Source organism: Mus caroli, unplaced genomic scaffold, assembly GCF_978045245.1.
Source record: "Mus caroli unplaced genomic scaffold, Mus_caroli_1 scaffold_2, whole genome shotgun sequence".
Taxonomy (NCBI): domain Eukaryota; kingdom Metazoa; phylum Chordata; class Mammalia; order Rodentia; family Muridae; genus Mus; species Mus caroli.
In genome coordinates, this window is record NW_028227257.1 from 8,600,342 (window position 1) to 8,615,781 (window position 15,440).

Sequence of the window (15,440 nt, forward strand, 5' to 3'; positions counted from 1 at the left end):
CTGACTAGAGGAGGCTGCAGACATCTCTCAGATAAGGTTCATAATGCAAGTGACCTTGACGAAGGTCCCACCAGATCCATAATGTCCCCCCTCACCCACTCCATGTCCTCCACGACCCTGCCGATGTAAGCAGGATGACTGGTGTGTTAGGGTTTTACTGCTGTGAAGAGATACCATGACCATGGCAAGTCTTATAAAGGACATTTAATTGGGGTTGGCTTACAGGTTCAGAGATTCAGTCTATTATCATCAAGTGGGGAGCGTGGCAGCATCCAGGCAGGCAGAGCTGAGAGTTCTACATCTTCACCTGAAGGTTGCTAGTGGAAGACTGACTCCAGGCAGCTAGGAGTAGGGTCTTAAAGCCCACACCCACAGTGACACACCTACTCCAACAAGGCCACACCTCCAAATAGTGCCACTCCCTGGGCCAAGCATATGCAAACCTTGACACCTGGCTTGCCACCTTTCGCCATGACCTTTCTTAACAGCAGCACATGTGTAGGAGGGGTAGCACATGTGTTCAGCAAACAAGTGAACTCCCCAGCCTAGTCACTGGCTCTAAGAATCTATCCTCCTGAGAATGGACGTGAACTTGCACGGTCTGGGCTCAACCCCATGAAAGCATTCTGATCTTAGCACTCGGGCCTGTGGCTCACACTGGGGCAAGGGCCTCCTCTCAGAGCTAAGGACCATCTGATGACACTGCCAGGGCCTCAGAGCCTGGGTCCCTTGACAATTGCTCCACCTGTGAGTCCCGTGATCCTTAGAACGAATTGATTGATGTTTCCAATCCTTAATTCTTTACAACAGAGAAGATGATGAAGAGAAAGAGGAGGAGGAGGAGGAGGAGGAGGAGGAGGAGGAGGAGGAGGAGGAAGAGGACTAGCTTGCCAGCTCCAGCTGTGGAGGTCATCACCAGGAGGATGGAAATAAGGCCAGCCATATGGTAGATTCCAGCAGGCACACATGGCACCATGCTTTGGTTTCCTGTCTGAGGAATGACACAGGGGCTTGCTTTTCCTTGGTTTCATTTTGAAATGAATGATTTTATTTGCAAGGCAGATTGGTGAGGGTGCTCTGGGAATCCTGACTCAATGGGAGATCTCTGACACAAGACTGAAGATTCTGAATGTGACTGATACAGGAATGAGGGCTGAGAACGGGCGCCCTGAGCTGAGGCCAGGCACTCCACGGCTCACGTGAGAAGCCGTCAGGCTGCTCCTCTGCTACCCCCTCCCCAGATCCTCTGCAATGCTAGACTTAAAACAGGATTCAGACCTGACACTACTGTGCTCAGCACCCTCAGCACACCGTGTACAAAGGAGTCTTGACCACTGGTTCCTGTCATCCAACCCCCTTCTCCATACCCCCACTCATTTTTGCCTCAGGACATTTGCGTTCACCAATCTGACTAGGAAGAACGTTTTCTTGGGCTGGAGAGATGGCTCGGCATTTGAGAGCACTGACTGCTCTTCCAGAGGTCCTAACTTCAATTCCCAGCAACCACATGGTGGCTCACAAACATCTGTAATGGGATCCGGTGCCCTCTTCTGGTGTGTCTGAAGACAGCTACAGTGTACTCACATACATGAAATAAATAAATCATGAAAGAGGAGGAAGAAGAGGAGGGGGAGGGGGAGGAAGAGGAGGAGGAGGAGGGGAGGGGAGAAAGTTTACTTTTTCTCCCTAATCCTCCATATGACTGCCTCTTCTAGAGTTAAAGTTTTGTTGTAAATGCTATGGCCTCTTCCGACAGCTACCTGATGGAGACAAGACCCTCAGGCCAGTAACTATGCCTCCCTTTGTGTGAACACTTTCTATAAAAACTATAAACATATTCCCTGTGGCTGTTACACGGATCAGATTTGAGGTAAATGTCTAATTGTCACTCACGACTCTCCATTAGCTTGCAAGCTGCTAGGAGGAAGACACATGGCTGCCATCCTCATGGCGCTGGCTCAGTAAGCAGGCACTGTGTCGATGGGAGGAAAAGAGGAGAACGCTAAGTCCTCCATAGATAGCAAATCTCAGAGGCATCGATAGCTCTTCTGGGCCCTAACGTTTTAGTACCAAGGAAATTTAAGACGCCAGTATGTTAGGTGCCCCGCAGAGAGTAACTTCTTTTATTACATTTTACTTCTTTAGTTCATATGTGCGCATCTCACATGTACACGTCGCTGCACACATGCTAAAGTCTGAGAAATGGGGGATTGAGTTCGTTCTCTCTCTCTCTCTCTCTCTCTCTCTCTCTCTCTCTCTCTCTCTCTCTCTCTCTCTCTCTCTCTCTCTCTCTCTCTCTCTCTCATCACCTAGGTCCTCGGGATGGAACCCGGGTTGTCCGTGCAGTGTCTGATGTACTTAACCACTGAGGCGCCTCGCTGGTCTGACCATAAAACTACCCTTGCGGGGCGCCAGTTTTACATTGTGAATATTTTGCCATCTTCTCCACTGTGAAATCTTTTATTTATTTATTTTTTAACCTCCTGCACTGCTGAGAGGCTCCTTCGGATATGTGGGCCAACAAAATTATGTTCACTGGTTCTCTTGCATGGATTTTCCTCAGATTTTATGCTAAGGGCTCACGTGTTCGCTTTGTATTCTCCTACCCACAGGAGAGTTCTTCTACACGGAAACTGGAACTCATGGGAGTGGCAGAGAAGATGAATTGAGTCCACTTTCATGAATGTAGCGCAAGTCAAAGCCAGATGCTTCCTTCACTGCGCCACCAATAATAAAACTCTATTCCCAAGGGTACCAGAAGGTGGCGCTCTAAGCCTAAATTTGGGAAGGTGAGACCTATTTTTCTCAAACCTGTCTGATAAATTCTAGTTTTTAGATTAATCACTTAGAGACGCCTTGAAACTTCAGCTTGAACTTCATCGGCGTAGATAATTTGAGCAGAGTCAACACTTCCTTGGCTACTTATCCAGACACTCAGGATCCATTTTTCCAACATCTATGTACAGTTGCTGCCAGCTTGAGGAACAGGGAGTAAGGAAGACCCAGTGGGGCTTGGAAGAGGCTCAGTTGGTAGACTGCTTGCTTCACATGCACAGAGCTCTGGGTTCTGTTCTCCAAGCACGATGTCACAATCCCAGCATCAGGGCATGGAGACAAAGGCATCAGAACTCAAGGTCCTCCTTGGCTACACAGTGAGTCTGAATCCAGCCTGGGCTACATGAGATCCTATCTCAGGAAGAAAGAAGACCCTCTACTTCCTCACATCCCACCTTTCAATACAGGATGGCGACCCCATGCAGGATCCAGAAGACACCAGGATCAAAAAGCAGCTGTGGCCTGCCTGCCCTCCTGGACACCATTGCTCCCGGGAAGTATAGTGATTACTAATAAACAGTGACATCCAACTGTGGCCTGGTTCCCACTGAGGAGCCTGGCTCCTTCATCTCAGGAGTGCCTCTAGCCAGGTTTGTGCACCAACAACAAACAGTAAAGTCCAAGGCAAGACATGGCAAGTGAGAAAGGACGAACTGGAGTTGTAGAGTTGTGGGAACGGCAGTATATTCCAGAAAGAGGAGGAGGAGCAGGAGGAAGAGCAGGAGAGGAGGAGGAGAGGAAGAAGAAGAGGAAGAAGAAGAGGAAGAAGAAGAAGAAGAGGAAGAAGAAGAAGAGGAAGAAGAAGAGGAGGAGGAGGAGGAGGAAGAGGAAGAAGAAGAAGAAGAAGAAGAAGAAGAAGAAGAAGAAGAAGAAGAAGAAGAAGAAGAAGAAGAAGAAGAAGAAGAGGAGGAGGAGGAGGAGGAGGAGGAGGAGGAGGAGGAGGAGGAGGAGGAGGAGGAGGAGGAGGAGGCGGAGGAGGAGGGGGAGGAGGAAGAAGAGGAGGAGGAGGAGAGGAAGAGGAGGAAGAAGAGGAGGAGGAGGAGAGGAAGAGAAAGAGGAAGAAGAGGAGGAAGAGGAGGAGGAGGAGGAAGAAGAATGCAGCAGCAACAGCAGCTTGCCCGGGGAGGGGTGTCAGCAGGAAATGCTGAAGGGCAGCTGTATGGCTTTAGCACAGAGCAGATATGGATGACAAAAGATGGGTTTTTCTGTGATCATCCATCTCTCTGTCCATCCATCTGCCCATTCATCTACCCATTCATCCATCTATCCATCCATCCGTCTATTCATCCATCCACCCACACACTCATCCATCCATCCATCCATTCACCCACACATTCATCCATCCATTTATTCCTACATATGATGGTTAGTTTGAAATATTAACTTGTCAAACTTTAGAATCACCCAGGAAAAGACTCTCGGTCAAAGAATTATCTAGCTCAGGTTAGCCTGAGAGCATGTCTGTAGGCAACTGTCCTAACTCTTATTTGACCCAGAGTCCACTGTGGGCGACACTGTTCTCTATGCTAAGTCCTGGGCTGTATAACAGTGCAGAAAGCTTGCTGAGCCAGGGGCAGCAGCTTGAGACCTAGCTCAGTCTACCACCTGAGCCACATCCCTGGCCACATTGCACCGTCTCTCTGCTCTTGGCTGTGGATGTTATGTGACCAGCTGCTTGGGTGTCTGTCTTGACTTTCCCTGCATAGACTACAGCCTGGAGCTGTGAGCCACAATAAACCCTCCCTGTGTTGTCCTTGGTCAGGGTACTGTGAACTCAGTCTCACAGGGCTGGAGGAGCCCCATCCCTCCTATTTTAGAATGAATGGAGAAGGTCCTGAGTCTCTGCATACCTGACAGTTCCCCAGTGGTGCTGACCCATTAGTCTTGAGTCCAGAGGGCTGATTCTAGAACCTGGACTCTATCCCTTGGCCACACTTTGTACAGGTCTCTCTCCAAAAAACTGGTTGCTGAGCCTCTTCCTGGGACCTCAGGCCTCTGGCCTGTTGTGCCTCTGGCTAAGGGAGGGCCAAAGAATCTACATTTCAAACAGATCCCCCAGGCCAGTGTGATGGATGCATACGTTTGAGGATCAGGAATCCAGAAAGATGAAGTATCCAGGGTCATGAGGCCTCAATGGAGGTCCTCAGCTCAGGAGGTGGCATGGTGGGACACAGCAGCTTACCGGACCTCCAAGCACGAGGCCCCAGGCAGGCAGTGAACCCTGCTTACCTTGCAGGTGGTACAGCTGTCCTGTGCTGTGCTGCCTCGTGATGTGCTGCCAGTAGGCGCTGCGGGGCAGGGGCACCACGGTGCTCAGTGACGCTGCCCGCTCGCTCTTCTTCATCTGGAGCTGGATTAAAGAGAAGAGACAGGTGACTCAGCAAGACAGAGCCTCGTGGAGACCCGAGGGGCAGAGGCAGGGAGAGTGTCAGGACCTGAGTCAGAGGACAAGGAGAGTGTCAGAACCACAGAACCGGCTGTCTACATACAAGGGGTCCACTCATGCTTGTGGGCATTCCCTGGCTTCATCTGCTTGGCAGCTCCACGCTTCGTCCTGTTGGCAACACCAACTTCCTTTTCTCTTCCACTCAGTTCAACCCCTCTAGCCCTCGGCAGGTGACCTTACCACCCGTTCTGGGGTTAAGCCGGTTACCCATGCCAAGACAAAACAATGTAGTCTAGGTTCTATTAAGTAGGGAACAATCAGTAGAGGTGAGCTGAGGATTTGTGGCAATTATATTAGTTGCTTTATCCTCTGGGTCTAGAATATTTCCTGACACACAGTAGGTGTGCAAGTAATGGGTGTTGCAGGAAGTTGTCTTCTCCCAAAGGGAGAGAGGGAAGCAGAGACTATAGGGAGGAAGGGAAGCAGAGATTGTCTTGGGAGAACAAAGGGAGTGAACAGATGCCAATAACAGCAAGGCAGCCAATGAAAGAGAGCAAGGGCTAAGAGGCTCCTGGAGACGAGGCGCCAACGGGGCTACAGAGGTTCTAAGGGGCCAACGGGGCTATAGAGTCTCACAGCGACCCGAGGCCAACCCCGGACTTCCCAACAACCAGAGCCAAGGACCGCTTCTCTGCTCAAGACAGTTGAGTTAGATCTGTTGCCAGTATCAGTAAACAAAAGCAGCCTGTCTACTTGGCCACGGTGCCTTTGCTCAACTGTCCCCTGGTCTAGGTCCCAAGGGAGCAAAGGGGCCAACACAGCACAAGAGTTCGGGATCTTGAGAAGATCGAGGCCTGCTCTGCCACATCAGGGGGCCCAGTAGGAGTCCCAGAGAAAAGCAGCCAGGACCAGGTGTAGAAGGGTACGTGACAATGTGATGATGTGAAGGCATCCCAGCACCCCATCCCATCTGATGCTGGCCTCAGTTTCCACCAAACAGCCTTCTTGTGCCAGAACACACAACACACATCACTGTTTCCTAATGTCCTGAGTACTTGAGCGTGGGGTAAGCCATTGTAGCTCTTTAAAAAGAGACCATCTATAATAGATGGAAAACGCCAACACGAGGAGGGAAACTACACCTAGAAAAAAAAAAAGAAAGTAATCTTCTTTCAACAAACCCAATATATGCAAATCAAAACAACCCTGAGATTCCATCTCAGACCAGTCAGAATGGATAAGCTCAAAAGCTAAGGTGACAGAAGATGCTGGCGAGGATGTGGAGAAAGAGGAACACTCCTGCATTGCTGGTGGGATTCCAAGCTGGTACAACCACTCTGGAAATCAGTTTGGTGGTTCGTCAGAAAATTAGACATAGTACTACCTGAGGACCCAGCTATACCACTCCTGGGCATATACCCAGAAGATGCTCCAACATGTAATAAGGACACATGCTCCACTATGTTCATAGCAGCCTTACTTATAGAAGCCAGAAACTGGAAAGAACCCAGATGTCCCTCAACAGAGGAATGGATACAGAAAATGTGGTAGACTTACCCAATGGAATACTACTCAGCTATTAAAAACAATGATTTTATGAAATTCTTAGACAAATGGATGGAACTAGAAAATATCATCTTGAGTGAGGTAACCCAATCACAAAAGAACACACATGGTAGGCACTCCCTGATAAGTGGATATTAGTCCAGAAGCTCAGAATACTCAAGATACAATTTACAAAACACATGAAACTCAAAAAGGAATTCCAAAGTGTGGATACTTCGATCCTTCTTAGAAGGGGAAACAAAATACCCATGGGAGGAGTTACAGAGACAAAGTGTGGAGCAGAGACTGAAGGAAAGGCTATCCAAAGACTGCCCTTCTGGGGAATCCATCCCATATACAGACACCAAATGCAGACACTATTGTGGATGCCGACAAGTGCTTGCTGACAGGAGTCTGATAACCTGAGCGGCTCTGCCAGTGCCTGACAAATACAGAGGTGGATGCTCTCAGCCATCCACTGGACTGAGCACAGGGTCCCCAGTGGAGGAGCTAGAGAAAGGACCCAAGGAGCCCCATAGGAGGAATCACAATATAAACTAACCAGCACCCGCAATGCTCCCAGGGACTAAACCACCAACCAAAGAGCACACATGGTGGGACTCATGGCTCTAGCTGCATATGTAGCAGAGGATGGCCTTGCCAGTCACCAATGGGAGGAGAGGCCCTGTGAAGGCTCTATGCTCCTATATAGGGGAATGCCAGGGCCAGGAAGCAGGAGTGGGTGGGTTGGTGAGTGGGTTGGGGGTGGAGGGGCAGGGGATTTTTGGAGGGGAAACCAGGAGAGGGGCATTTGAAATGTAAATAAAGGAAATATCTAATTTTTAAAAATAGAGCAGCAATTTAAAAAAAAAAAAGGAGGCCTTATTCATCAAGACCTGGATTTGTGTAGAATGTTCAGTCTATACTTTGTGATCAGCAAAAGCTGGAGGTTAAGTAAGCGTTCCCAGGGCCAGGCCTGAGTAGTTGCTCATAGACACAATTGGCTACTTGGTAGCAGCTTTCCCTGAGACCCACAGCATTAAGTAACAGAGAAGGAAACAGGTGTTTATGTTGTGCCCGCAAAGGAAGCTCGGCAGACCCCAGGTGTCACATGAAAAACAGTAGCATTGCTTCCCTGCCCTGCTGGGCTATGTCAGGATTTGATGAGAAGAAACATGCTGCCCCTTGCCTAGGGAAAATCTAAGCATAGGGGATGAAGTGGAGGTGTTGAGGGTGATGGTGGTGGCGGTGGTGATGGTGATGATGATGATGACGGCGGCGGCGACAACGATGATATGATTGATGATGTTGATGGTGATGGTGGTTATAATCATAGTGATGGTGAATGATTCAATGATGACTAATGATCGTGAGGATGGTGATCGGGAGTCGTAAGGACAGCAGCAGTGGTACGATGGTGATATGAAGGTGGTCATGATGTCGGTGTAGTGAGTATGATGATCGTGATGGTGGTGACAAGCTGACAGGTGGTAATGATAGTTAAGATGGCGACCCACCAAGCCCATTTTGATTTTCTCTTAAAGAAAGGAACTTCCCGTACATGCGCCTTCAGTCTGGGTGCTTTCAAAGAAACCACCTGCACCTTCTCCAATAAAACCAAACAATACTGAGCTTCACACGAAGGAGACCGAAACTCATTGCATCTTGTGAGGCTCAACTTGCACAAAAAGATAATAAGCAATCGCTCAGTGGTACTTTAATTTATGTGTGTTGCTTCGCTGCTGCTGGATTGAATTTCTGATCCCTGTCACAACGGCATAGTTACCCAAATATGCCCCCACGTGACGTTAGAAAGCACAAGGTTTCGTGGGGGCAGCTCTCCCTAAAAATGGACTCTGAGGCCGAAAGGTGGGAAGGGGGAGCGAGCACTGAGCCTCAAGGAAGCGCCTGCAGCCCTTTGTCCTCAAGAAAAGAGAAGGAGAATCAACCTTTGAGCTTGAGCGGTGACATCTAGTGACATCCAACCTTATTTACACACAATGAGAGATGAAGGGAGAAAAAGATGAATGTGGACACCCCAGGGATTTGATTTTCTTAACACAAGATTATATTTAATATAATAAAATTCTAATATAAAGGAAACCCTTGGGAAATAGCAGCCATTTCGTATTATTTGCTACATTGCTGCAAATATGTTTGGATGGCCCGGCACTCTGGTGGTATTTTTAGAAAGCTTATTTATTTAGTAACAAGAATGAAATGACACTGGTGTCATGTTTTGTGGAGACCAGCACAAAGCCTGGCTTCCTATTCTTCTCTCAGCCTTTTGAAAAAAATATCCAATTCCATGAAAGGAACAGGTTTTTAACAACTGCCCTTGGAGAAAAATGACAAGAAGGGACTTGTGTCATCGCCGACAACGTGGAAACAGCTGAATGGTCCTTTAAAGGTGAGAAGATCCTGGAGACGTTGGATCCAGGCCACATGGAGGCAGCATGGTGGGGAGGGCTGCGGTGGGGAGGGCTGAGGTGGGGAGGGCTCCTGGTGGAGAGGGCTGCGGTGGGGAGGGCTGCAGTGGGGAGGGCTCCTGGTGGAGAGGGCTGCGGTGGGGAGGGCTGAGGTGGGGAGGGCTCCTGGTGGAGAGGGCTGCGGTGGGGAGGGCTGTGGTGGGGAGGGTTCACTTGTTCCTCTATGCTTCTGCCTAGAGCTCACACAGGCAAAGCGCTCAGTAGCTGTGTGCATGACTGGAATATCAACACACAGCCATGGTGGAGGATTGCATTTGGGTAGCTGGAGAGAACTGGACCTTTCTTTCTCCTTCATAAACACGCTCCAAACTTCTGTATTGCGTGGCATTTTCTATCTGATCCTTGCACACTGGGAAAATAAGAACCACCTTGAGCCTTGCAAAAACATGGGAATCTTTGCCACGATGGGTGGGACAGCCGCACTCTTGGAAGACTTCCCCATTCACAAAAGTGTGGCAGCATCAGGTTAGGGAACAATTGAGAGAACCAGAACCACGTGCTCGTGTGCAGACAGAGTCTCTGTCTCCCTGTGGCCCAGCTTGGGCAGTCATGAAGTCTGGACCATGTTTATAAGGGACTACAGAACATGGAGGGGAAAAAAAAAATCTAATTTGGAAATGCTGGCTCTTAGTTTCTTTTCCTGTTGCCGTGGTACAAATACCCTTACAAACACAGCTTAAGGGAGAAAGTGTTCGTTTTCCCTCACAGTTCAGGGTTCACGTCAACAAGGTGGGGAAGCCAGGGAGGTGCTTGACTCAGCTTGCCACATTAAATCCACAGTCAGGAAAACAGAGGGGTGGATGCTGCTGCAGCCAGGCTCAGTCTCCTTTTCAGACTCTCCAGGATCCTTGCCCAGGGGAATGGTGCCGCCCACAGTGGGGAGCCCTTCTCATCTCAGGTGATCCTCCATAGACATGACCAGAGGCCCATCCCCCAGGTGACTCTAGACTGTTGAGTTGGTAATTAACAGTAGCCACCACAGCTGGCCTGAGGAGGTCCAGGCGATAAGGATAGAAGTAATATGTTCAAGAGGCAGGCACCGTGGGTGTGTGTCAGCACCAGCAGGATTGCCAGTTGCAGGGACGTTCCTCAGAGGCTGGCCCTGGGTACTTTCCTCACCCGAGAACTACTATCTGAAGCAGCTGCACAGGGCTTTGTCTACATCACATCTGACCTCCCCTTTTCAGAGAAAAGTCCCGTGCAAAGCTTCCAGGCTTCAATGCTACAGTGGACCTTTCTCTAACTCACCCAGTGCACCTGAGCTCTGTGGGAAGGGAGACACAGTGTGGAAGGGAAGGGACAGACACTGTATATTCCACCTGATCCATGCAGTTATATCCCATCTCTCCCAACACACGCTCTGTTCTGCTCTACAAGAAACAACGGACACAAGGGAATCCTGGCTTCCATGCTCTCCCCTTCCCCTTCCCCTTCCCCTTCCCCTTCCCCTTCCCCTTCCCCTTCCCCTTCCCCTTCCCCTTCCCCTTCCCCTTCCCCTTCCCCTTCCCCTTTTTCTCTTCTCTTCTCTTCTCTTCTCTTCTCTTCTCTTCTCTTCTCTTCTCTTCTCTTCTCTTCTCTTCTCTTCTCTTCTCTCTCTCTCTCTCTCTCTCTCTCTCTCTCTCTCTCTCTCTCCCCCTTTCCCCCCCACTCTCGGGTGCGGGTGTCAGTACAGTGAGTGAGTCACGAAGCATCCAAGTTGGAAGAATTAGCCCAGTCTTTCAACTTAACCAGCTGAGAACCAAGTGTTGCCAAGCAACCAGACCCGCTGCTTGGAGGTGGTGGTCCCTTCTCTCCTACACTCTGGTCCCAGGTCTCACCACAGCCTTCACCTCTCAATACCGCCACTTCCACCCATGACTGGATGCCATTGCACTTCTGCTCCAAGACCAGAGGGCCTCTCTCCACTTCTCAGCCACCTGATGACTCCCCTATCTCCCCCACCCTCTTGCCCCTCCCTCCCCCTACCCTGAAATCTGCTCCACTTCTCCTGACAGGGTTAGGCAAGGCTTCCTCACCTCAGCCTTGGATTCTTACTCTGATCTTCATTTGCTAGTGCCCCTCAGGTGCTCACCTGCCTCCTGAAGACCACAAATTCCTTGTTAACCTCCCACCCCCACCCCTAGCCATAGGGACACACACAGGACTCTTTCTAACCCAGGTTAAGAGACTCCTGGTGCTGTACAGTGCCATGAAATACGCAAGGCAGTCAACCAACCTGTACGGCCCATGGGGCCTCAATTGTACTAAAAGCACCATGCTGCCTGAAAGAGTTGTTGGTCCTTCCAAGTCTCTCATCCCAGGGTTGTAAAAAGCAGTCAATGAACCATAAACACATTAACAAAAATATCAGTAGATACATCTCAGAGTTTAAAAGCACTGGTTGCTCTTACAGAGGAGTCCCGTTCACAGCAACCACATGGCAGCCCACAAGTATCTGTAACTCTACTTCCAAGGAATATGGCACCCTCTACTGGTCTCTGTGGGTACTTCATGCATACAGTGCACAGACATACAGGCAGGCAAAACACCCACACACATAAAATAAATAAATCTTAAAGAATAAGTCAGATTATCATAAAAAAGCAAAAGCAGATCTGATGTATGTGCTCACATGTATGAGCCTGAAATAATTGCACTTGGTGAAGGAAGCCACTCTAAATAACATCATAGCCATATACTTCCATTTACATGAAATTCTCAGGAGAGGTGAATCCCTGGGGGAAGCAGACGTCCCCAATGTGTGAAGGAGACAGGGTTTTCTTGGCAGATAGTGAAAAAGTTCTGCACGTAATTGCAGCCTCATAGTCCTAGGTATAAAAGCATTAACTACATAGCTTAAAAAGGTGTGTGCCTGTGCTCTATAAACAAGGATGATACAGTGTGGTCCTATCTCAAGGAAGTCGTCATCGAAGCTACAAAATTCTCTAGCTGTACCTATGAGACAGCTAGATACGCTGGATCTCAGAAAGCATATGATTGCGGGTTAGTGCTTCGCTTCCGGTCACGTGGAATCAGAGAAAGTTAGAGCCCAGGCACATTCCAAACATTTGACCTTACGACATGGAACTGTCATTTGCAGAGTTCATGCTTGGGAATTTCACCGTCAAGTTACCCCCTCAAAAACGTAGAAATGCAATCTCATAAAGCCTACGGATGTTCACTGAGCTACATTCGAAACTATCCTTGGGGGTGTGCAAATCTTCAGGCTCTGGATTAGACACGCCTTCCCTGGAGACCCGAGTGGCCATTGGTCAGAGCCTGTGAGGTGAGTGGCCATTGGTCAGAGCCTGTGAGGTGAGTGGCCATTGGTCAGAGCCTGTGAGGTGAGTGGCCATTGGTCAGAGCATGCGAGATGAGTGGCCATTGGTCAGAGCCTGCGAGGTGAGTGGCCATTGGTCAGAGCCTGTGAGGTGAGTGGCCATTGGTCAGAGCCTGTGAGGTGAGTGGCCATTGGTCAGAGCATGCGAGATGAGTGGCCATTGGTCAGAGCCTGCGAGGTGAGTGGCCATTGGTCAGAGCCTGTGAGGTGAGTGGCCATTGGTCAGAGCCTGTGAGGTGAGTGGCCATTGGTCAGAGCATGCGAGGTGAGTGGCCATTGGTCAGAGCCTGCGAGGTGAGTGGCCATTGGTCAGAGCAAGTCCTTTAGTACTTGCAGCGAAGCTGTCTGCCAAGGTCCCTTCCTCTAGTAAGAAATCCTCCTAACCATCTTGGGAGAGAAATAATTCTAATGACCAGGCTATTAGGCCCCTACAGGAGCTGTAAAGTAACAGCAGATGAACCTCCCAAGCCTGCCAAAGTCTGTGGACTCTGAACTCCTTCAGTCTGACAGGAACACATTCCCTGTGCCTATCAAGAATCTAAGCCCAGGAATGCACAGCGGCAGGGGCCTGGCTGTAATCCTCCCCCACACCGACCTGCTCCAGAAGCCCATCTGCTTCTGCAGTGGAGCTGTGTGGAGAAATGGAACCACGTAGCTGGGTAGAATTCTGCCCTCTGAAGCCAGTTCCAGGACACAGGCCGTGAGACCCTGGTTTGCACTTACGCGGAAGCAAACATGCAAATCCTTTTGACTCAAAGTCCTAAAATCACCCTTCTCAGGCTAACTGACTTTCCCTGGTCTCAGCCAGAAGTAACCCAGGGAGGTCTCCTGCGATGACCATGTGCAAACAATACTATCCTTGTCCATCCATTCATCCTGGTCCCGAGAGGATGGGTGGGTCACATGCGTCAGAGGCCATCCCTGTCCCTCTGTGTGTTTTCTACCTAAGAGCTTCCAAAGCTTATGTAATTATTCCCCCCCTTCTTTCTTTCATTCTTCTTTTCCTCCCTCCACGCCTCCCTCCCTCCCCTGTTCCCTTGCTTCCTTCCTTCTTTAAGACAGGGTTTCTTGTGGCTTCAAGTTCACCGCATAGTCAAGGGTGCCTTGAATTTCTGCTCCTCTTGCCTCTGCCTCCTGAGTGCCAAGATTCCTGGCACGTGCTACCACACCTGTTTTTTTGTGATGCTGGAGATCAAGCCCATGGTTTCCTTCATGCTTATGCCAACTGAGCTACATCCCCAGCTAAGCCTACGCAACGCCAATAACGTCCCCAATTGTGTGTGTATATGTGTGTGTGCATGTGTGTGTGTGTACATTCATGTGTGTATGTTCACATGTGTGTTCAGCTATGTATATGTGCGTGTCAGTGCATGTATGTGGGTGTGTACACACAAGTATATGTGCGTGCATGTGTGTACATGTGTGTATGTATGCACATATGTGTGCAAATGCATGTGTATGTATGTGTGCACATGTGTTTACAGATGTGTGTGTGTGCAGATGTGTATGTGTGTATGCCTGTGCATGTATGTGAATGTGTGTGTGCGTGCATATGTATGTATGTGTGTTTGCATGTTGTGTACATGTGTGCATGCATGTGTGGTTATATCAAATTTCCAGGATGTTTTAAGCATAAACTATAGCAAAGTTAAGTCAGATGAGACAACAGTCTGAGAGAGAGGGAGACAGAGAGCAGGGGAGAGGGGGAAGGAGAGGGAGGGAGAGAACAGCTCTCTGCTCTTGCCCTTTCTCCCTCTACCCCATATTTAGCTGTCTCTTGGCATCCCCCATCCTGGCCATTGGCATCTCCAATTTCCTTCCATTTTCCTGTCTGTGACACAATTAAAGTCCCCCCCACTTCGCCCTCCAACTCCATGCCTCATGCCCTGGTTGTTTTGTTGTCAGACTGACACTCCTGGAGTGTCAATTCCATCAAATTAGGCGGTAGGGCATTTTCAGATTGCTGACTGATGGAGCCTAGTGTGGGTACAGTCCCCAGGCATGTGGCCTGAGCTGTATAAGAAAGGTGGCTGAGCCGAGCCAGGGACAAGCTAGCAAGCCACACCCCTTCATGGCCTCTACTTCAATTATGGCCTCCAGGTTCCTACCCTGAGTCTCCCTCAGTGATGGATTGTAACCAGGAAAGGGAATAAGTCCTTTCTTCCCCCTGTCACTTTTGGTCAGTATTTAATCACAGCAACAGACAGACACATGCTAAATAAACGACTAGAACAGATGGAATGAAACGCTTCTGAGGTGTTCCGCGTACTTACAGAACCGTCACAGAAACAGCAGTCAGCTGCAGAAGTTGCCGCACGCTCAGATTCCATTCCTGCCCACGCCAAGCTTTGATCCACTCAAAGGCAACGCAGTCTTCGGATCTGAAAATATTTTGCCTGGCAGCAAGGGGAACGTACTCCAATATTTGTGATATTTATGACCTGCTCCGAAGACTTGTAATCTATTGTGCTCTCTCACACAATTGATATATTTTGTTGTGTTTAGAACGTACAGGAGTATATCTACAGCGGGTCTTAAATCAGCTCCAAGCAACCACAAAGAGAGACAGATAAAGCCTGTGAACATGCTGGTATATTTCTTGTCTATCTGTTTTTAAAAGCACATACATAGGAACTAAAGAGATGGCCCAGTGGTTAAGAGCACGGGCTTATCTCCCAGAGGATCTGGGTTCAACTCCCAAGCACCCCCGTGGCAGCTCACAGTTGTCTGACTCCAGTCCCAGGGGGTGTAAGGTCCTCATCTGGCCTCTGCACTCACGTGATGTACATATATGTACATCCAGGCAAACACTCATATACATATAAAATAAATTCCCAACAAATAAAAAGAGTGCACTCTGATCTTG

The 15,440-nt window shown here is 49.2% G+C and overlaps 1 protein-coding gene across 1 annotated transcript in view; it reads right to left on the reverse strand.

The window, feature by feature from the left end:
* Positions 1-15,440, reverse strand: part of Dok5 (docking protein 5) — a 150,923-nt gene that overhangs the window by 3,473 nt on the left and 132,010 nt on the right. The window contains exon 7 of the mRNA XM_021155776.3: positions 5,065-5,185. Within this exon, the coding sequence (XP_021011435.1) occupies positions 5,065-5,185 (121 nt within the window). The remainder of the gene's footprint in view (positions 1-5,064; positions 5,186-15,440) is intronic.